This window comes from Poecilia formosa, unplaced genomic scaffold (assembly GCF_000485575.1).
Source record: "Poecilia formosa unplaced genomic scaffold, Poecilia_formosa-5.1.2 Scaffold129, whole genome shotgun sequence".
In the NCBI taxonomy this organism is placed as follows: domain Eukaryota; kingdom Metazoa; phylum Chordata; class Actinopteri; order Cyprinodontiformes; family Poeciliidae; genus Poecilia; species Poecilia formosa.
In genome coordinates, this window is record NW_006800068.1 from 1203159 (window position 1) to 1226974 (window position 23816).

General features: G+C 38.4%; 1 protein-coding gene across 1 annotated transcript in view; it reads left to right on the top strand.

Moving 5' to 3' along the window:
• The first annotated feature begins 176 nt into the window (after positions 1-176).
• LOC103144575 (leucine-rich repeat transmembrane neuronal protein 4) overlaps positions 177-23816 on the top strand; it is a 117629-nt gene continuing 93989 nt past the window's right edge. The window contains exons 1-2 of the mRNA XM_007561627.2: positions 177-981; positions 13040-14601. Of these exons, the coding sequence (XP_007561689.1) occupies positions 978-981; positions 13040-14601 (1566 nt within the window). The 5' untranslated portion in view covers positions 177-977. The remainder of the gene's footprint in view (positions 982-13039; positions 14602-23816) is intronic.

Here is a 23816-nt window from a genome sequence, read left to right on the forward strand (position 1 = left end):
TATATATATAATAACACAGTCAGATATAGATAAGCTGACATTTTCTAAGAACTGCTGCTGAATAGTTGCAAACCTATTCCTTAGGAAATTATATCTTTACTTTCTGGGGGTGACCGTCCCTCCCTGACGCGTAGTGCGCGATGAACCCTTCGGACTTGCGCCCTGATCGCGGTCTGACCAGAAGAGGGCATTCCGCTTCTGCCTGACAAAGTTGCTTTGACATGCAGACGTGATTAACGGCGGCGTCATGCTGCATTTCAAACCCAGCAGCAGCGAGAGGGAAGGGAACGATTGAGCAGGAAAAAAAAGAAAAGAAGAGGGGGATGTTTGGATGACTTTCCCGAGAGACTCGTTGACAGCGCTTCACACTCACTTGGGAATAAACCTGCTGCTTACTTTCTTTCGGCGTGCCACGCAGAACACAGACGAAGAAGGTCTTTTACCAGAAATATTTATGGGAACTAACGGCCTGCTTTTTTATACCACGCTGACGCTTGTGTGAAGTTCCAGACGGGATTTTCGCGGAATTTCCGTGCGCATGTAAGACTGACATGACTTACTTGGATGTGATATTGTTACCGTCTGCGCCAGCTGCAGTTCTCTTTCTGGCTGTTACTTAAAAAAAAAAGAAAAAGAAAAGAAAAGAAGCTGATTCTTCGCTCTGCTTCTGAGACATGGATAGAGAGTTCTGAAGCCGGATTTTGCCAGCCTTTAATCTGGAGTCGGGAAGTAAATGACATTCTCTGCGGTTCGCTGGGACGGGAATAGGTGCAGAGCTAAACCGGATAAAGCATCGCAGGTCCGGGAGAGTGAAAAAGGGCAGGTGCGCTTTGGAATCAGCGACTGCGCGGAGAGAGCGGACCGGTGGATTAGGACGGTACCTGCGTGTGCTGTGGAGAGCGCATCATGCGGACTCGGATGTCGCGCACAATGAGCCATTAAAACCTGTAGGCTGGAGCGAAAACAGATAAGCGGATATGGGTAAGTTTTTTTTTCTCTCCCCTCTTTTAATCTGTTTGCTGAACGTAGGTGGTTGCCTCCATTTCTCACAATGCAGATCAAATTGTGTCTTCTTTCCATAGTAGAAGCTGATGAAAACCGGACGATTGCGTCAAAAAATGTCACTTCAGACGCACCGTTCTGAATTTGTATTTTTAATATTTTTCATTTAAGTGATTGGAAAAGCTTCTGAAATGTGGCTGCCAGTTAGTCGCAGAGCTGCAATGTGTGTGTGTGTGTGTGTGTGTGTGTGTGTGTGTTTTTTAAATCTCCTCATCTCCATTTCCCTGTCCTTCGCTTTCTTAGAAAACTGGCTTTTAAATCACATTTTCAAATAATGCGATTAGAAATTCCGCCCCTAAAATATGCAGAAAGCAAATCCGCCTGCTTGTTTTAATTAAAGAACACCCCCTTGTTTTTCTCCGACTAGTTCGGGTGCACGGATGCACTGATTGATATGGATCGGAATGCAAATGCGCGGCGCATTTTGGAAGCCAGTCAACTTTATAAAACGTGCCTCTGCATAATCATTTATTGTCCTGTTTGTAGGCGCGTCGCACGGATCCTGCTGTCCTGCCTCACGCCAAAGCTGTGTGGCTCTGAGAGGACCAGTCGTGCAGGACTTTCTCTATCAGATTGATTTTTCATTCAGCAAACCCCATCGTGTTCTGCACCTGCTATCAGCAGACTCAAATTTAGCATAAAGAGCATAAAGCATGCGTTCAAGTGTGTGTTGTGCTTGGTTGTCTTTCTGCAGCAATGAAACGGGCTATTATGCCACTGTATCTAACCTACCCACTCTTACTCTCACTTCTAATTAGTATTTACCATTTGCCCCTTCTGTTACCCACACGCGTGCGCACTATTACTTACCCACAGGCCGCCCTGTGCCACACTCTTGATCCCCTTTGAGAGAGCTTCTGATGAAAATAAAAGAAAAAAGAAAATCCCATTTTGATGAACACTTTAAAAAAAAAAAAATCTGCATGATTTCATCTTTTTCGTTCTAGACCTAACCAGTTGCTTGAGTTTATTGGGGGAGTTGTACCATTAATTGTAAAACAGCATGACACATTGATCCACAGCAGGTTACTGCACCACATCAACATGAACTGTACATACCAGTACACTACAGTCTATAGGAGCTGCAATTCCTGCACAGGGCCAGACTTAAGAGGATATGAGCCCCTGGGCTCAAACCTGTTTTTACTCGGTTTAAGCTCGTTGTGATGCCTTATGCACACATGTTCACTCATTTAGCCATCCCAATTCTATGTGCGCATATTATTCACCGCCTTATCAGTCAGAAGCTACTAAGTGGAGCACACCCTGGTCAGGTCAGCAGTCCATCAAAGAGCTACAGGTAGATCCACTACACACAGATTATCTATACTTGCACACATATGTTCCCTTTCATCTTTTTGGAGACCAATTTTGTACCCACACTTTGGAATTTCATTTCCTCTTGCTTCTATTTCATGTCTATATGTGAACCATTTTGACCCGTATACTTAAAATCATTTTTTTTTTCTTGTTGTCATGTTATTTACATTTTTAGATTGCTATTAAAATCCTCTAGTCTTGCATTTATTTTCATTCAGTATTACATTATTTCCTAACTCCTATGTTACTGGGCCAACCAAGAACTGCACATAGCCATTTTTTTTTACATATCACTGATGTAGGTTGAAGCATACTCCATATATTCTATCAATTGGAAGGCCTTTGTTGCCATCTTTCAGTTGGAGTTATTCCCGATTATTCCTAATTTCATCAGTGTAAATACTAATTACCTAAGGTAAAATCCATGATATCTCTGATCTCTTTAATTTAGCACCTGTTCAAAAGGGAAAACACAAATGAATGTTTTATTTTGAATTAAATCCCTGCTATTGTAAAATCATCTCTTGGGCTCAAGCCCAAGCTAGTGTAGGCAACCTCCTGTTGATAGATATTAAATCTTGGACCCACATAATCATTTTTTTTTAATTTAATTATTTCACACATGCTAACATTCCCTTGGAATTTATGAGGAGCACAGAAACAATGACCGTGACCAAGGACAGTTTAGTGCAAACAAATAACCTAACTTATATTTAGATGATCCAGGGAAGCATGTGAGATATGTGCAGTTCTTTCTTATTCAACTAGGAGTTATGGATATTCTTCAAAAGTGTTGCTCCATATTGAGGTTGCTGCAAGTCAGTGATGCAATTTTTTTTCACTCCAACACCTCCCATCCAGAAATCGATGTCAGCTGATTTGAGTTTTGCCATATATTTTGTTTTCCTGAAGGAAGTTGTCATCATGATGGTACACTGTGGTCAGCAACGAATACTCAGGTTGGCCTTGGAGTTTCATTGAATGAGGCTAAGACGGTTAGAGGCTCAAGTGTGTAAAGAAGAAAATCCCAGAAGAAAAAGTTTGAACTGGTGCTGAAAGGCAGGGCGAATTCATGACTTTATGTTATTTATGCCAAATTCCAATCCTACCAGCTGTAAGGTGCAGCTGAAATCAACACTGATCCAGTTTTAGTAAGCAGAAAACTTGAGCTTCAGTTTTCTGTTGTTAGTTAACAAAGGTGACACCTACATTCTGCTCCTGTAGCCCATCTGATTCAAGGTTTATGTTTAGGGATGTGTTCTGCTTATCTTTTTAATATTTAGTGTTCATATCATTTATTTATTTTTGTCCTTTTGCTTTTCCATCATCACCAATCAGTCTGGGAATCCTGAGCTCTGACATTACCAAGTTATATCTGACCACACCCCATTGCTGTTGATTCGTTTTTTTTCTCCTTCTCAGAACATTTTGTGTTAACCGGTTGTGTGTGAAAATTATAGTAAATTTAATTAAATAGTTAGACTATCTATAAGGGACTGCCTGACCATTTCTTGATGGTCAGTTTGTTCTTCAGCAAGTTGCCTCCACCATGTCTAGATACCTAAACACATCGATTTCCTGCCAGGAGATTGGCTGATGAGCTCTTTGTTTTAACAAGCTATTGAGCAGATAAAGTTACTAGTGAGTGCAAACAGGAAATTCCTGCACATCTGATGTGACGTGAGTGAAACCGAGGTTCACAAAATCCAAGCTGTCAATGCAACACACCGTTGTGCATTTTGCTCACAAGTATTTGATGATTGCGCTGTGTTTTAGTCTTCGTTTTTCCGCCAGAATAGCTGATTGTGAACCTCTTCATTAACAGCATGCGATGCACTTATGTTTCATGGACCATGTCATTAGAGATGTGCCTCACAGGAGGAGGATGTTAAAGTGGAGAGAAAGTACAGAGCTCAGAAATGAATTTAGATGCAAATGACATTTCACACAACCTCTCAGCATCTAAACACAATATGTTTCCTGTTGCAGAATCAGTGACCATGGACTACTCTGCACTGTATATGTACAGACTACTTCAGTAGTATCAACAGATGGCTTTCTGCTGGCCTTCTAGCATCACACAGGCAGCACTCTACAAATGTCAGGTGAAGCAGGTGCACAGCGAGATCAACTAGCCCTTTGAGGGCAATATCTATCCCCTCTGTTTACATTAGGGGGGAATCAACTGCTTGTGTGGAAGTTCAAAAAAAGTATCCAAATACTGAGGCACTTTTAATTATTTTTCATAAAGTTTGGGATGAACCATTTCAGTGCCAATTATTAGCTTTTTATTTTTATCTGCACAACCTAATTTCACCCAATTCAGCCAACATAGTTAGTGTTATGATTTCAAAAAAGATTAAGAAAATGTCACTGAACGGTTGATTTTAAATCTTTTTTCATCCTGTTTTTTTCAGACACTGCCCTTACAGACTCTAGTGAATAGCAAAGGAGAAGTTAGATGTTTGTTTTTCTGGTATTTTATTTTACATCACAACTGTTACCTTCTTTCCTAATAGCTATGTATACTCAGTGGTGACTTTCTGTTTGTGCTAATTGGCTCTCTGCCCAGGGCATCCTTTTGCTAGGAGGTGGCTCAACCAGGGAAACTGAAAGAAGCCATTTAATCACCCTGTTCAATTTTCTCTTGCTTATTTGCATATTGAGTCAGTGAGAACTGGGTGTGCCCCAGTCTCTAAAACACATTGTGTGGTCATGCATGAACTGGATTATTCTAACAAATAGACCAATAAATAGATACTTGAACAATCAGCTCTGATGTGGACTTGCATAGTTTTGCTGTGATTCTTGATAAGGGATGCTGTTGCTAACAGAAGCTCTGATGTCCCTGCTCACAGCAGTATGTTTTGCAATGAGGTGATTTTGTTGACTTAAATTGGTTGTGATTGCAGTAATAAACATATCCTGTGCACATGCTTTGTGGGTGTCAAACAAAATTTAGGTGCATTCTCGCCACTTACTGGGCCAGAGTGTGTGCATCAGTCATACCCGTGAGCCAAAACTGAGAGAACTGAGAGGTGTAATCACTAAAATTAATCAAGATTTCATGTGCTAATCAGAAGGATGAATACCATTCTGGTTGATGGAAAGTCATGACAGAGTCTCTCTGGCCCTTCTTATTAAAACAAGTTTGGACTGAACTGTAAAAGCATGTTAGTAACTAGGCAACCACATAGAAACGGTCGAGGCTTCTCTAATTTAGGCTCTGAATAGCAGATTGAGATTGAAATTACTACAGTTACAAAATTCAGGTAATTGGTAGACAGCTGTTTGATTGCACGGTTTGTGTAAACCCGGTTCGATAACGTCCTAATTCATAGATGTTCCTGTGATAAAAAAAAAGAATAAATAAATTAAAAAAAAAGTCTTCTTCTTTATATATTCTCTGTCATTGCTAAACGACAGTGTGCTGTGTTACAGTCACCAATATTGGTGTGTGGAGTCACTGGAGGTGACATTAATGCTATGTTCTTATATAACAGTGCGATTATCAGGCAAACTTTGGCAGCGATGCGACCCGAGCGTATTTCTGTACAATCGTGATCGTAATCCTTCCTGTGCAGTTCCACCTAACAAGACCAGGAAGCACAAGGAAGCAACAAAATGGCACAGTATTTCCAAGCTTTTGTTTCATCGGTTCTGGCTTGGCTGGCTTTGGTATGATCCCACAGATAATTGGAGACTAATGAGTTGGCTTAGGCTGATTTGGGGACATCCGTCCTTATGTTTTAGGCTGCTGTCCAGCCTCTATGGAGTGAAGACTGAATCTGGTAGCAGTTTTGTCAATGACAGGCAGCAAATAGCAATGAGCCACTCATGTGCGCTCAAAGTGCACCAGTTAGTGAGTCCATTTGCCAAGTTATTAAGCTGCATTTGGTTTTATTTTAGGTCAGCAGTAAAGTGCACTTACTCTTTCTATGTGTTAGGGTTGAGAGGCAGAAATAGCCATCTTCTGCTGCTGAGGACAGCAGGGCTGTCTGCTTTATAACAAAGCATCGCGCACATGCCTTTAGACAAACTTGGACTTTTATTATCCATGCCCAGAAAGCATCGGATTACGAGAAATAACAGTAGAACGTAAAGTGGTAAAATAATAAGCATTGATGCATATAATTCTAAAAAAAAAGTTTAAAATAAAAGATGAATTTTAGCAAAACAAAGAAGGGAGACCATAGAGCACCTTCAAACAAATATCTCTTGAATTTATATTGTAGTACAGAACTGCAATATATTCTAGTGGGATTTTATGTGATAGACTAATACAAAATTGTGTATATTTATTATGCAAATAATAAATATATTCCAGCGGGATTTTATGTGATAGATCAATGCAAAGCTGTGTACATTTCTTAAGTAAACAAAATAAATCTGAAATGTTTGGTGTGCTTTGGAAAACTACCACGTCTTACTGCAATTGCATCTGCAAGTTAGACATTTGTAAACTTTGAACATTCTTCTTTCAAACTATTACTCAAGCTCAGTCAGATGGAGAGCCTCTATGAATGCACTTTTTCAAGTCTTTGCACAGATTTTGTTTGAATTTATGTTGGTCTTTACTTTTACTTGAATATTCTACCACTTGAATAGGTTTTGATGAAAGCTGACCCATTGCAGTTCTGATTTTATTTTGAGGTTTTCGCAACGTCGCCCCAGCCTAAGGTGTTTTGCAGTTTCTGACCTTTAATCAGCCCTGAATGGCTGATTAAAGGCTTGCTCATACGAGGATTTAGCCAAAGCTCCTCCCAGGAGCTGTAGTCTCTAGCCGAGCTTCTGCATGACAAAGCAGCCCTCCACTGCGCCTTCCCTACACAGTTCCACCAGACTAGTGGCAGCAGCAACTAGCAAACACCTGGTGGAACTGTGCATGTGCTGAGCTCATCATAGGAACTGTTTCTCAGTATGCTGCTAAGAATGGTCATCATGGAGAAGAACTGTTATGATGATGTGCTGAAGGCAGAGTGTTGGAAAGAGCAGGAGCATCTTAAAGACCAGTTTCAAAGTATACATTTTTTTAAAGTTATTTTTGACATACATAATCTTAATAACAACTGAAGGTTGTTTACTTGTTTGTGGTATAAAATGGCACTATGCACCTGGAAAATACATAAATACTCCCTATAAATGTTGGTCGCATCTGACTGTATTTCTGTTGTCAACTATGTGATTGTCATTCACTGCAATCACATTGCTGCAGGAGCTCTAATGGCAAAACTTGAAACTGCGTCCACATTCTCACACTTGCTGTGTGTATTCTGTGAACCGACTATGCACACACTGTCCACTGTCCTTCATTTCCCACAATCAAATTAAATCAAACTGGGTTGACTACAGATGCGTCTGACATTGACTTTTTATTTGTGAAAAACTTCAAAAACCATCAGTAATTTTCTTTCTACTTCACAAATTGTTGCTACCTCATGTCGTTCCAGCTCAATGTACAACACATTGAATTGGGGGCAAAATGCCAAAAAAAAAAGAAAAGGTTTTGCCAGTTACTGTAGATAATGACTTCAGATGGGAATAAACAAAAGTTGCAAAGGAATGAAGATGACATTTTTTTTGAATCCATGCTCAAAAATAGGTTTTGAGTTACAAAAGCATCCTGATGGCTTCAGGGTTCAAGGGCATGCAAAATTTAATGTGTGCTAGACGAAAGGAGAAATTTCTTTCAAATGAAGGAGAAAAAAAAATGGTAACGATGAAAAGGACCTCAGCTGGGAGGTAATAGAGACACAAACCCTTTGAGTGACACCTAGGAGGGTGACTTGTGCTGCTTCGTGAATAAGATTAGAGGAAGGAGTGGGGCAGAAGATGGCCTACAGAGGCCTTAGCTCATAGATGTCTCATTAAACTGCATGCCATGTCAGTCAGAGGGAAAGGGGTGTTTTGTGAGCCAGTCTCAATCTGTAGGTGATCCAGGAGTCACTTCTAATAAAGCAAGCGTACTTTGCAAATGGGACGAATGCAGAGTAGAAATCTTGTTTTGCGCGTCCTCGTGGGATGCAAGGCTGAGCGAAAGTTCGCATTCATGTGTAGTGGAAGCTGCCCACACATTTTAGTCCACTCTTGAACATGCATTTGGTTCTAAGTATTTTAAATGGACATGGGAGAATATGCACCCGCCATTTGTCTACATCACTTTTCTTACCTCGTCTCCTCTTAGATTTTGATATGCATTATGCGCCTTAGACAAAAATAAATCGACTACTCTCACAAATCTTGTGATCCTCATCTTTCAATCTCTGCAGTGTGTGTATGTTAAAGTAGCACAATTGTTGGACCCGGAATGAAGAAATATGATGGATGGAGCTGTTGGTATAATCAATAGCCAGCACAAATTATCTTTGCGGCTCCACAGTTCCCTCCATCTGTAAGGGATGATGAAAGAATCTTCTGAAAACAAACACTAAGTGTTTCTCTTTCAGTCACACTGCAAGACACAGACAAATACACATACAATCCCCATATGGGATCGGCAGATGCTTGGCAGTGAACTAAATGGCTATGTTAGACACCATATGGTGTATGATGCCTCTCAGCCACACTGTCAGGCACTTACATCTGACAAATCCCCAGAAGATTATTGAGATTCCACAAGTTATGCCTTTGACCGCAATAGAGGTATTCCCAAAGTCTGGAGATTCCCATGTTTCAAAGTGAGGTTCGTCGTCAGTGTAACATACTAAACATATGGCACGATCAGTCTGGACTCTCGGTTGTACCTGTCACCATATTGTAATCTAATTAGAAGATGGATCACTTCTATCTCCATGTATTAATCTTATCTCAGTTTGATCATGGCAATAAATTTCATACTTGATGATATTGCCTTGAGAAGCAGACTGAGGTGAGCATTCTCTCATACTATCTATTCCAGCGGAAATCAATGCATCTTAATGACAGATCATTAGTTGCTGGGCAAAAGGGAGAGAGGACTGGGGGGATTTTAAGTGGAAACAACTGATTCCAAGCTAATAAAAAACAGGTTTGTTGAAGGAAGTCGCATACCCTTTTTTTGTTATCTTTATACCACAAATCATTATTTTGATGTTTTACCAAAACTTCAAACCCTGTTGAACTATTTTCACATTTTGTCACTTTAACACCACAAACCTCAATGGATTTTATTGGCATTTTACATGATAGACATATATAAATTTAATAAACCAACACAAAACACAAAGACAAAGTTTGCTGTGCGTTTCTATTCATTCAACTTTTGCTTTGAAATCCCCAATTATTTCCATACTAACCTCCAGTATTGATAAAATTGATTTACTTGTGCAAACCACAGCTATATGTTTTTTTATTATTTTTTTTTAATGTGATAGAAACTGTGCATCATCCTCACAACATTATGGTGCCTCTGCTTTTCCCCATGATCTTATCATTTTTGCCGTGTCTGGTGTGTTCTTCATTCTGCAGGATGCTGTTTGTTTGCTAATGTTCTTTAGCAAACGTCTGAGGCCTTCACAGAACAAAAAACAAAATAATAATAAAAAAAGCATTTGTCTTAATTACATTTTAAATGTGCTACTTTGTTTTTGTCCAAAACATAAAACACTACTAAATCCACTAAAGTTTGTCACTGTAAGGTGATTAAATGTAAAAGAAAATATATGTATGCCAGCTACTGCGTCTTGTGTCTATGGGGTTATGCCTCCCCTTTCTCCAAGCTCCAGCCTTTATGAAAACCAAAATTTACATTCCAGTTTCCTGCTCTTTCTAATTCCAAGTCTGCTGGAATTATCTTTCAAGTCCTAAATATTTAATTAATCTTAGAACTAATCCTACAACTAAACTTAAAAATGATGAACACCCTCGATCCATATTTTCTGGTTTCTTCATCAGTTTCTCTGTCGCTGCAGTAGTGTAATAAATGCAATTCACACACTTGAATTTCAGGCTCCAAATTTGTCATGCCCAGCTCTTACAGTGTGTCTTCACAAGCGGCTCGTGTTCATTATTCCTACAGTTTTGTTAAATTGCAGAATTTCTAAGAAAAGTGCACTTGATGGTACTTTATCAAGCCATGCATGCTAAAGCCTTCTTTGGGATCTGCAGGTGCGGCAACCAGGGTGTAAAATGTAACCGTTCTTACTAAAGGAACACCTGTACACCAGCTTACCTGAACAACCATTAAAGCAGACATGTGGGATCAGTATTCAGCACAGAATCGAAACAAAAAAAAAGACACAAAAAAAAACACAGGGACTTTTGTTAAAGTACGTGTTGAATACACAAATCTGAGATATGTTGCATTATTAGACTAAGTTATGTGACTTGTTTTGGGTATGTGTATATTTACTAACTATTCATGTGCAAAAGATCTGATTTTTTTGAGTAGTTTTATATGCTTTATTGAACTAAAATCAGGAGTATAAAATCTGTGTTTTTGAAAAAAAGTCTTCTGAGCTTCTGTTCCCGTGAACACCTTTCACCAAATTCCATGGCATCCACTGTTTTGTCTCCTCTGTAGTAAATATAGGCCAACAATCAATGCAGCATAACGTTTCCAGAGTCATATCTTCATCCATATTTGGAGTTAGTCTTTCCAAAAGCAATCACAGTGCCAATTGCAGAAGCAGATCAGTCATGGAGAGTGAGATTTTACTCAGCACAGAAAAAAAAAATCAGCATGAAAGGAGTGATAGTTGTGTCTACAGTCCTGGAGGCGTTTCAATTTAGACTCCAGTCATTTCATGTTTAACCAAACCAAAGCAGAACAGATTCAGTCTGAATCATTACTTTTTGCTTTTCACTGGTCCAAAAACATCACTATATCCCCAGAGGAATGGAATTTCACAACACCTCTCTGCAGAATCAAACAACTACCTGAAAGGCAGTTTTGTGGATTAGTGTGGGCATGATGTTCAGCAAGCGTGTGTGTGTGTGTGTGTGTGTGTGTGCGTTGTCTTGTTTTTTGCATTCTCCAGACTCCTAAGAAGAAAGTCTGTGAGGTTAGGCTCTGGCATTTTGATGAAGCTAAGTTGAAATATCTTATTTCAGGCATGTGATAAATTAAAGAGTTTAGGTACATCTATTTTGATTGCATTTCAAGATATTTGTATAAGGTCTTAAAAAATCAACGGGGTAGAAGTCTTAAATTCATTTTAAGGACATTGGAAAGTTTTAAATATTAAACATTTTTATAATAGATTTTAAATTTCATTTAGCTGCACAATTGTACCATTGTTCATTCATTGCTTCTTTCACCATTTTTGTGTAAATGTTGGCCTTATTACTGTGACAAAAAATACAGGTCCTACAATGCAGAGTAGCAAGCAACCTTTTCTGAAATATTTAATTTAAAAACTCTGCTCCTGAAGCTACCTTGTTTTAGCAGGTAGTTTCAGTAGGTGGTAATTAAAATCACCACCTACTTTGTACTGGTAAGATGTTTACAAGATGGAGCTGTTTACAGGAATGGCAATAGCGATTACTGTGCACTGCAATATGGCATTGGGTTTTTTTTAAACTATTTTTAAATTAAAAAGCTACATTTATATTTCAATTATTTAACAATGCTGTTTCAATTTATAGTTCCTTTTTGGACTGAGTCAAATAACGGTCCTGGATTTGACAATATTTCTTGTCAATTTTCTTTTACATCTTTTGCAAGCTTTCTAGAACATGCTTACTGGTTGTAGGCATGTTGTTTGTGGTGATGTGCTGTGTTTGCTCTAGTCTGATGAAAAAGAAGCTTACATTTAGTTTCAGGCCTTAAAACCTTTCAGTTTATATTTAAATATGGTTATGGACATCTCGACATTCCACCTCACATCTTCAGTGGCTCTAGGTCTTTTTGGTGATTTGCAGTGGCAGTCTGCATTTTGTCTGGTCACTTAGTCCCATTGAAAGTCTTTTTTTCCCCCCAACATATTCCCTATCTGCGCTGCTTGGATCAACTAGTCAATTTATTGAATTTAATAAAATGTAAATGAAGCTATTTTTGCTTTTATGTCTTATAATGACGTGGGTTTTAGCCCTGTTGTTCTATACCGGCTCCCTTGGTATTTCCACCTCACTTTGATGCTAAGCGCATCTGGTACATTGCATGTATTGTGGATCTTTACACATCCTCTACTCTGGTAATATTTATAGGACTGTCTACTGGGTATATTAACTCTGCCTGCACATGGAGTCGCATTTAGCTGGTTTTGCTTTTGAGCTGAAAGAATGGGCTTCCTGCTATACAGGGACTTGTTATGCCATAAAATGTTTTCTTCTTCCTCCTGTTCTGGGTTGAATTTCTTCCCCAGTTATTAGTGATTTAGTACACTTCCAAAAATCAAATTTATTTGTTGATGTTACATTTTAGCCTTTGTTTGCTTTTCTGAATAACTTAAAGTAACAGTCCAAATGTGTAGGAAAAGATTCTTGGATTGAATTCAAATGTTTTAGCCAAGATGATCAAGACAACTTATCTCATCTTAATGTTCATAAGAATCCCTTTTGTTTTATTGTCTTTGTCTTTTGGAGACAAATGAGGTCACAGGGACAAGTGCCTGCAGTCAAGTGCAGGCATATGAATCAAAAAAAGTATTTGTTCAATAAAATACTTCTATTTTAATCTCAAACATAATTGGAAAGTAAATATCTTATTTTCTAACCTTCCTTTTCTTTCTTTTTTTAGGCTCTGCTCTGCAGCGTCGCTGGCTATTGTTCCAACTCCTGATGCAGGTGTGGCTAGCGGCAAATCCATCTCTAAGTGATCGCCACTGCCCTAAGAGTTGTCGCTGTGATGGAAAAATTGTCTACTGTGAGTCAAGCGCCTTTCGTGATGTCCCCAAGAACCTTTCAGGAGGCTGTGAGGGCCTGTCACTGCGGTACAACAGCCTCTCCAGTCTCCGTGCAGGACAGTTTGTTGGCCTCAACCACCTTATTTGGCTGTACTTGGACCATAATTACATTGCCTCTGTGGATGCAATGGCATTCCAGGGGGTCCGCAGGCTTAAAGAACTGATTCTAAGTTCGAACAAGATCACATCGCTCCATAATACAACATTTCATCCTGTCCCTAATTTGCGGAATTTGGACTTGTCATACAATAAACTGCAAGCCTTGCAACTTGGCCAATTCCAAGGGTTACGTAAACTTCTTAGTCTTCACATACGATCTAATTCACTAAAAACTCTCCCAATGCGTCTTTTTCAAGATTGCAGAAATCTTGAATTCCTTGATCTTGGTTACAATCGCCTCCGGAGTATCACCCGAAATGCACTTTCTGGACTTGTCAAACTCACCGAGTTGCATTTGGAGCACAATCAGTTCTCCAAGATCAATTTTTCCCATTTTCCTCGACTCTACAATCTACGGGCTCTTTACCTGCAGTGGAATCGCATTCGGTCAATGAGCCAGGGCTTGACTTGGACCTGGGCCTCTGTCCAGAAACTGGATCTGTCAGGGAATGAACTGACAGAAGTAGATCCCGTAGTTTACCAATGCTTACCAAACCTGCAGACTCTCAACCTGGACTCTAATAAGCTGACAAATGTTTCTCAGGAGGTTGTTGATGCTTGGATCTCACTGACCATGATTAGTTTAGCAGGAAATGTTTGGGACTGTAGCCCTGCCATCTGTCCTCTTGTGGCGTGGCTGAGAAACTTTAGAGGGGCAAAAGAGACCACAATGATTTGTGCCTCTCCCAAGAAAGCTCAAGGAGAGAAAGTGATGGATGCGATTGAAGCATTTGGGGTTTGCCAATCCAACCAAGGGCCAGTGATCACAGTGGACATTACTCCAAACCTATCCAGTGTCCCTGTACAGACAGAACATAACCCATCTGTTCTGGCTTTGACAACTAGCTCGGGAAAGAGATCTGAGGGCTCTCTTTGGGGTCCTACTTCATTGGCAGTTACCCCACCTGTTGCACTTCCTCCAGAGCAAGACTTAGAGCCCGTCTCCTTCCATAAGATTGTGGCTGGAAGTGTTGCCCTGTTTCTGTCCGTTGCGATGATCCTCTTGGTAATTTATGTGTCCTGGAAGCGCTACCCTAACAGCGTGAAACAGCTCCAGGAGCACTCTGCTGCGGCTCGCAAGCGTCGCAAGAAACCCCGAGAGACGGAGCGCACCCTTAGCTCCCCTCTGCAGGAGTACTATGTGGACTACAAGCCCAACAATTCTGAGGCCATGGATGTGCTCGTCAATGGAACTGGACCGTGCACCTACACCATCTCAGGCTCCCGAGAATGCGAGGTATGACACACTACTAACACTACGCTCAAATTAATAGAGTAAAATGATGGCACAGGCATTTCTTTTGCTTGTAACGTAATACTTCATGTTTTCTGATGGGTGCTTCACCTAAACCCAATCTCTTCTCACATGCATTGTTTGTTATGTCACAGAACAGCATGGAAATACAGACAAAATGAAAGTTATTGTCACACTATATATTCTTTGGTGTGTGCTATTTGACTATTTATGCCCTTATTTGGATTTCACAAGCTTTTTCTTTGTTTTGGTATGCTTTTTTTCAGTATTAAAACAAACAAAAAAAAGTTTTTTGTCAGCATTAAAGCTTAAGGACGGCACCTACATGCTGGATGTGAATGACAGTAGTACTCTTTTTTCCCGCTAAATGGAGCTTCCTCAGAGCAAATGACTTCACACTTTTTCTTGACACAGCTATGACTCAAGATAGTTGTTGAAAAGCTCCGCAGTCCCCCAACAGCATTGCCTTTCAGCTTTCCTTCCTTCCCTTTTATACTATGGCTGTAGTTACTCGCTTGTTTGCTCACTTGCCTAAGTGATTAGTCAAGCATAAACTGAAATGAATACTTTCACTGGCCGTTGACACTTAAATTCACATTCATGGAGGTAGGGGGAAAAAAGTATTTGTTGCACACAGACAGAAGCAGTCTTTGATAGTCCTTAAAGGAGTGTGAATCCTTTGAAATGTTTTACACACAGGCAAGTGATTTTCTTCAAAAAAAGTATTTACACACCACATCAATGCTGGAATAACACGTTTCTCCGCTTGCTTTCACTTACCCTCCTGTTGTGTACTTGACCCGCAGTATAAGGATAAGGTAAAGCTCTTATTCCAAGAAATACTTACCTCTCATTTTCCAGGTTACATTTTACATTTATTCACTATTTCACTGATCACATTAGAATTGTGAATATTGGGCCTTTAGCTCATTTACCACCTATGTCGTGGGGTTTTTTCTTCCATTTATTCCCAAAGGTTAATTATTTTTAGAAAACGACTCAAATATTTCTGCAATGTCAGATTTAGCTGCAGACTTGAAAACATGATACAATTTACCATGTTGTATCATGATAAATTAGACTGACGTGCCAGTCTAATTTAAAAAATGGTTGCTATTTATTTTCGGATAACGTGTTTTATATATCATAAATGAACTAATGCTGCCAGTTGATTAAAACATATCAGATTAATCACATTATAGAGCTGATTAATCAAGATGAATCACCATGTTTAACTTTGTAAGCTTGAAATGTAAATATTGAAGAATGCATCACCAACGTTGTCCTTGTTTTATGCCACTTACAAAGTGAAAAAGTGTAGTTTCACTTCTCATCTATTTGGTGTGTAGTAGCTGCACAGTAATTGCGATTACCCACGGATGTCCAGGGGTTTCCAGTAAAGGCAGTAAATGTGGCGTCTGCCAGCTGTTGTGATTTAGCTGCCTCAATGATGTTGTACAGTTTATGTATTCTTTTTTACAATAGTTTTTGTTGAAGTTTCTACAGCTGCACCCTGTCAGCGTTGTCTGACAAGCGTGGTTTGATGTTGTAAAATCGCCCTGAATTAGCATCTTTGCTAGCGTCAGCGAAAATGTGCTTTCCTCGAAGATGGTCTTTTAAACACCTTGCGCTTTGGCGAAAACAGAGTTTATTGTTGCAATATGTACATACCACCTTGATTTTATCCACTGCTCTATCAGGGAGTTTTATCAAGCTGCATTTGGTGCTGAGCACACTAGTTTGACTCAACTTGCTCATCTTTTCACTCGCATTTGCGACTTTGCGTTGTTGACCAAAGACTGTGTGATGCATTGTTGTGAACCAGGTAGAGAGGACATAATAGGTTATGCAATTAATTTGCATTATATAATATTATCACATTAAACTTTTTAGATCAGTCGCAGGCATGTGTCATTATTTTCAGCCTTTGCATAAATTTAGGCTTTACTTTGCTGTTCTAGTTCTTCAGTGTGGGCAAATTTCACGAAAGAAGTTGATCACCTGCTTTCTAAAATTAGCACTCTGCTTTGAAAAGTTGTAAAATGTAATGACTGCTTTAGCTGCATCTCTACAACTCTTCACTTACATGCACAGCTGTCTAAGCAATGTGGAGTCAGTCACACACAGACAAGCAGCTTCAGTCTGCCTTTTAACTGTGAACATCATTGTGAAGTAAAACTCGCTTTGATTGTTAGAGAAAGACAATAATTGATCAGAAAAGTTGTGTGGACAGCCTATGCTTTAACATTGCAAACTGTGGACAGAAAAAAATGCCTTAGTTTAGAGTTTGGGAGGTTAGGGTCTCTGATGTTAATCATTCAAAATCGTCATCAAATCTGGTGACAAACCTAATTATTAATATATTAAATATTTTGTAGGTGGAGGAACATATGCACTAATAAAAAATGTTTGGCTGTGGTTCATTGCATGCAGGTCCATGTCACTTTCCAATTAAATTGTTTAGTTCTCAATATACTCATATATTTCATAGTCTTAGATGATAGGTAAATCACGAAGGGCACATTTAACTAATCGTTGGCATTTGGATTGATCAAGGCCTTTTCTCAGTTGATTATGGTACAACCACTTCGCAACATTTTTTCATTTAATGTGACAGACCATCATAAAGTAGCATGCAGTTGTAAAGAGAAATTCTTCACTAATACAATTCCTAAAGGTTTGGCCGGAGAATGGGTTCAGTCCCCTTTTACCCTCAATACCCCTAAAGAAAAGTATGTGCAACCAGTTGAACTAATTCAATAAAATGTAATCCCAAGGCACTTTTTAAAAACACCAGTTTATATACACAGATATTTAGTCAATTCAGTCAAAATATACAGAAAGATTTGAAACTAATAAACTCTGAATTTACTTTTGGAAGGTACTGTATTACCCATAATGGTAGGTCACAAAAATATTTAAAATACATGTTATTTCCTTATAAACACCTACTTGGCATCATCCCCAAAAGTTGACTCTTTTATTTTTGCATACAAACACTTGGCTGTGCACCATGTGGATGTTGTCTGCTGTGGTTTGGGTCGCCTTTTAATCAGCTCTTATCGAATCCCAAGGATAGAGTTGGACAACTCTGGTCTTAAAGGGCTGTTGTTCAGCTTGTCTTAAATGTCTTCCTGCTCCAAACGACTGTTTCACATCACTTCGCCCTATCACTTTGTTCTACAGGGACCTAATAATTTATCTCAGATAGAACAGACAAAAGTAGAAAACAGGCAGCAGGACTGCTAACCCCTCAAGTAACATTTCCAAACAGACTTATTAGATCTTAACGGAATTATTAATTCGAGGATTTACATTTAAGTCTCATGCAAAATATAGCATTAAACTACAGTAAGTGAAATCGGCTCAGAATAAACGCCTTCCTTTTTATTGTGTAGTCTTTTGCAGGTACTCTTGAAAATACACCTTGTCTTTCCTTATCTGTCCTTCCCTCTCACCTTACAAAATGGTGGAATGGTAAGACAGGAGCTATCCATCAGCAGTCCACCAAGTCCTGAGTTCATCTCAGAATGTGCTCTGATCTTGTTTCTACATTTTGTTGCCTTAGCGTAGACATAAATCACTGGACAGAACATGGCAGCGCTTGCAGCACTCTGCCCACCTCGCAGCGATGCTTCCGCTTTCCACCGTTAGGTGTGTAGCGGTTTATGTTCATCCATCCCTGAGCCGGAGTTTCTTATTCCTCCTCCGTCACTTTTGCCATTCTTTTCAATCTGGATTTTTGTGCCACAGTATATAGTAACCTCTTCATATTATTGTCCTTGCTCTCTCAGGTCCACTTGCCTCGGTGTTTGGCAACCTTTTTAGTGAAATATCAGAAGATAGTGGAATCCTCATTTCCTTGTGTCACTTCAATCAGAGCAGACTTTCCCCCCCGTCATTTCATTTTGATTTTCCTTTTATCTGGTCCACTGTAGCTGCACTCCTGAGGTGCGCAGTGGACTTCACCTGATTTCATGTTTGATGTCACCTCTTTTATGTGTCAGAACATCATTTTATGCCTCCTGGCACTTTTTTTTTTTTCCCCAATGCATTTTGTAATCTGGCAACACTACATAGTAACATATGCACTCTCCTCTCTCTTCATTTTCCTGCCTTTTCATTTTGTTAAATATTGATGGGTCTAGGAAAATGGCCATCATCAGATTTCCCCAAGTTGATTTGTGGCTCTTTACAGTTTAAATGCCGGAGATACGAGAAGGAATTTGTTGTTTAGATTTTTTCCTTCTTTTTACAGCCTCTCATAGGTGCTTGACTTATGCTCTTTATCCTCCATTCTCTAGGTTTGACTCAGGCACCTTACTAGGTTTCTTCTTTAAAAAGAGAGGAGGAACAGGCAGCCATGAAAATGATCAAATGCAAACATTTTTTTTTATCTTAAATGTATATCTAAATATATAGATTTTATATATTTCCAATAATTATATTAAATGATAACATTTTGATTTTTTTTTGCTGAATTGTTTGTACTAAGAACAAGATGATGCATGTTAAAAACAGGCTGAGTAATCCTAGCTGGTGTTGAGTCTAATTCTTTGACGAGCCCACGTTGTCTGCTTGATTCAAGCCTTCCCTTTCAGTGCCACTTCTGAAATTCCCTCCGTTTTTATTTCTTTTTGTTATATTCCTGTTTACCCTTTTGACTCCCAACAACTTTCTCTGATACTCCTGCTGACAATTTTCAAAGCCCAGTGAACCACTAACTGCACCTCAGAACCAGATCAGCACATGACACCTGGCTTTTTAAAGTGTTGCAAAGAAGCATTTGAAGTTCTTCTCAGCTCATAGTGACATTTCAGAGGAGGAAAACGTGATGTTTTGATATTGAAGATTTTCCCACAGTCATTCCAACACTATATTTCCTCTTCATATCTGTCTCTGAGCACTGTCAGGAGAATAATACATAATCATTTGTGTTGTATCACAGCCTCTCCTTTCATAGAAAACTAATTAAAATCTTGACAAGTCATTTGGTTAGGCGTTTGACAAGATATCAAGAGGGATGAATGCTGATGTGTGTTCAAGTAAATGCCCTGTATACATTTTTATTTTTGTAGTACACACAACATTCAGAACCCTGAAAATGACCAATCAGAGAACATTGTTTTCATTTCGGAAAAGAGGAAATAATGCTGTTTTATAACTTAGATGTTTTAATTAGCAACATTTCATTTGATTGGCACTTTAACAAAAAACACGTTTTTTTACATCTATGAAATATAAATCTTGAAATTGAAAATGAAACAATTTGCATATAATTTCTAAACTATCTCAACAAAAATATTACTTCTACGAATGAATTTAAAAAAAAAATCACTTGATGAGATCCCACTTCATTTCTCGCCAGAGTTAAATAATGACCAATCAAAATTAATCAAAAAGCAAAAGAATAAATGAAATGGATAAATAGATAAATGAACATATAGATTACCTGGGCTAGATATTTTTCCCAGGCACCATTTCTCATTAACTTTACTTTTTGCCCCAGTATTTTTATTTCAAAAGAGACAAAAATAGAATTAATTAATAGAATGAATGAATATATTAATTTGAAAAAGGCAATAAACTAGATGTTTTTCCAATGCTTACTTGTGACAATATTATATGTTGTGACAACATGTTGTGCTGATTACACCCCACTAATTCACAATTTCACCAAGATGAATAATAAAAAAAAAGATTTGCAAACTGAAAAAACCCCCACAACAAATAAATACAGAAACACAGATACCAGTAGCCGTACCAGATGTTTTCCCTTCAACTATTTACACATTAGGACTAATCTTACCACAGTATTTGTTACGCTGATAACACCTTGCTTGTTTCAAATTTTAACAGAATGAAAGCAACCTGAGTAAACAAACAAATTAATGAAACAATACAACACATGTATTATGTAGATTATTTTTTCCATAGATCTGGTTACACATTAACCATGTTTGTTTCCACAGTATTTCTGCTACGTTCTTGAAACCTTGCTAATTTTCTATTCAACACTATAATGGGAAATTACCGAATACTGTACCTAACAATCAAATAGGATGAAAAAACAAAACAACAAAAAAACCTCAACAACCAGACACAGATTCTGCTTAATGTTCTTCCTTTGCACTAATTACACACTAACTGTTCTAATTACAGCAGTATATCAGGTTACGCAGTCGACACCATACTATATACATATTCCACCAGGATAAAATACCAATACTTCAGGGCTGTCAATCAACAAAAATATTTAATTGCAATCAATCCTAGAATTTTGTTCAAGAATAATCAATAGTAATGATTAGCTTTTCCCCCTTCACACTTAAATATACCTGCTTTCTGTATTAATAGTATTGTAAATTTGCATTAGGAATTTTAACTTCTTTACTTATGCAATATTTAGTTATTCATTTATCAAGTAAGGTTGTAAGTCAAATCTTGTACATTAGGTTTAACATTATTTATACCCCTGACAAATTTCTATTTATTTACAGTTAAATGCATATATCAAAATAAAATGTATTGTGACAATTTTATTTTATTTTTTCATGTGTTGCAATGATCTCTGCACCTTGAGGTTATAACGCTCCTTTGCTGTCACTCTAGTCTCCTTCCAGAGATTATCTGTAGGATAAGTCAGGATTCTTGCTGGTCTATCTTGCCATTACTTCCACTCAGAAGAATAACCACGGTCTAATGAATGAATTACCTAAAAGTAATTACTTTAAATGTGTTAATTATTTTCAGCCTGTATCATGAATTCCCATAGTTGCCTATGAAGAGTGTTCAAATGTGCATAGCAAAATTCACATAAGCTATATACTACTCATAAATCTCTGGAACTTTGCAAGAATGTACGAGAAATCTTAAAGTGTAATTTTGAAATTTTTCTTCTTTACACTATCTTAAAGTTAACATTGCTTAGGTAACAACACCTGGTGAAAGAAAACAAAATAATACTGTATAAGTAAAAAAAAAAAAACAACAAACATTTAAATTTGTCATGGTGTCAACACAAACACTGGGACACTAGCCAAGGATGAATTAGCTAATTACAATTCAGTGGAGAGGTTAAACTTCAACATGCTAGTGTCTTCAGTCTATAATAAACCAAGTGGGAGTCTTAAAACACGCACTGTGCCGACTGTGGGAAAACATCTCTCTTATCCGCTAATCCTGTCTGTTTCACACTCCCGTTCCATGCTGCTGCTTTCCACACTGCTGTTTGATCCATGCTTAATGAGGGTGGAAGATCACTAATGCAGCAATTACATTACCTGGAAAAGAGGCAAGAGTAATTCCTTTTCCTCATAGCTTTCTGTAACGCAACCAAGGCGTATTGTTAGTGTTAGGCTTTGTAAGTTACACCTTCTTCTTTGTTTTATGTTTGACCAGTGGTTCTCATTATAAAGCTGCTGAAGCTTTGGTATTTCTCTTTCATCTGTTTGCATTTTCTCTCCACTCATCTGGCAATCAACCCTCATCTCCTTTCCTGCTTCCAGTTTCAAAGTCCTTTTTCAAAGGTGTTCCCATTTGTTTTACAGAGGTCGCTGCTCTGTTTTATTACCTCATATCTTCCTCTCTATCTGCTGATGAAGTGCTGCTCTCCTATACCCTTCCATATGGATGAGGAAAGTAGTTTAACATATTGTAGCTGCGTCTAAGCAGATAAACCGGGATCCTTTGAGAGTGAATAAAAGGTGAGGGATAATATCGCACTTAAGCCACACCTCAGAGAAGCCTGTGTTTGCATTCCACTTATCCTAACAATCTGTTTAGATGAGCACAAAGCAGCAATTACAATCATTTTCAAGCTGCCATATTTTGAGCATCAATGTGTGGAATTGTGGAAGGTCAAAATAATCTATTTTAGAGCAACTGAACAATAAAAATGTCAATAAAAATATTTTATTTTTGTGGTCAGATTTGCTTTAACTTATGAACTGAGATATATTTTAATGGACGTTCCATGAAGCTTTTGGCTCTTTCCATAGTTTATCATCACTTTTCCACTTTAGAAATCACTTGAAACATGCTTATAAACCGGCTTTCACTTGTAGTGTCCACAAAAGCCCTCTGCCCTGCTTGAGGCATTGTAATGCTCTTGGTAACATGACTGGCATGCATTGCACAAAAAAACACCATGCCAGGATCAGACACATTGCTCATTTAGATGAGTAGCGCTAAGGCTCCCTCTTGGAGTTGGGCCCCCAGCTGGGGAGAAATATTCACACCTCCAAATGGTGCAGGCTGATTGCTGGGCCGCCAGAGGAAATTTTTCAAGCTGCAGTTCAAATGCAAAATGTTTTTTTTTTTTGTTTGTTTGTTTTTTTAATGTTGTCAAAGAGAAGCTCTGGCACCATATTTAGTGATGAGTTGAAAGCAGAAGACATAATAAGGGCGAGCAGCAGCTCATCAGGTTTTATGATTCCTCCAATGTTGTTGGTTAAACAATATTTCATCAAGGAAAGGCTGAAACTGATGGTTGAGGTATGGAAACATCCATTATTTGTAAGAAAACTCCACAGATTGTGAGGGAATAAACTCACGCAAACAACAATTGCACAAATTTTCATTTGTGTTGTAATCTAGCCTTATTTGAGTAGTAATAAAGATCGTTATCTACTGATATAATGTCTATTAGATGTGTGTATTTTAGGCAATTCAAGATTTTCTTTCACTACAGCGACCTTTTAATCGTTCTGATTTATTGTGAAATGTTTCAGGATATCAAATTATTCTCCTTTTCAAAAGAAGACAGAAGTTACAGTAGTCATTTGTGTACTGGAGCAAAGAGAGAAGCAGATCTTTGCAGCTAAATGCAAAAAACGGTGCTCTGTTTATATTCTTGCTGGTATGATCCTTCTCAGTAAGATTAGACAGCGGTGCTCCCACTTCCCCCTTAATTATGCTGCGAACCAGTAAGAAAGGCGAATATGAGTCATTGATTTCCCGGCATGTAAGCATACTGTTCTCATTTCAGCACATATGTGCAAGCCTGCAGTGACGTGAAAAAATTCAAATCATTACTGTAACAGGCACAGTGTTGTTTTATTTTTAAACCAGAGCAATTGCCACTGACAGAAACACTTACGCTAAACATTTGTGCTTTTTTGTTTATGTTAGTCGGTCATTAATGAGGTCTTTGGTAACTATGTCTTTTGGGTTGTGTGTGGATGAATGGAAAATTA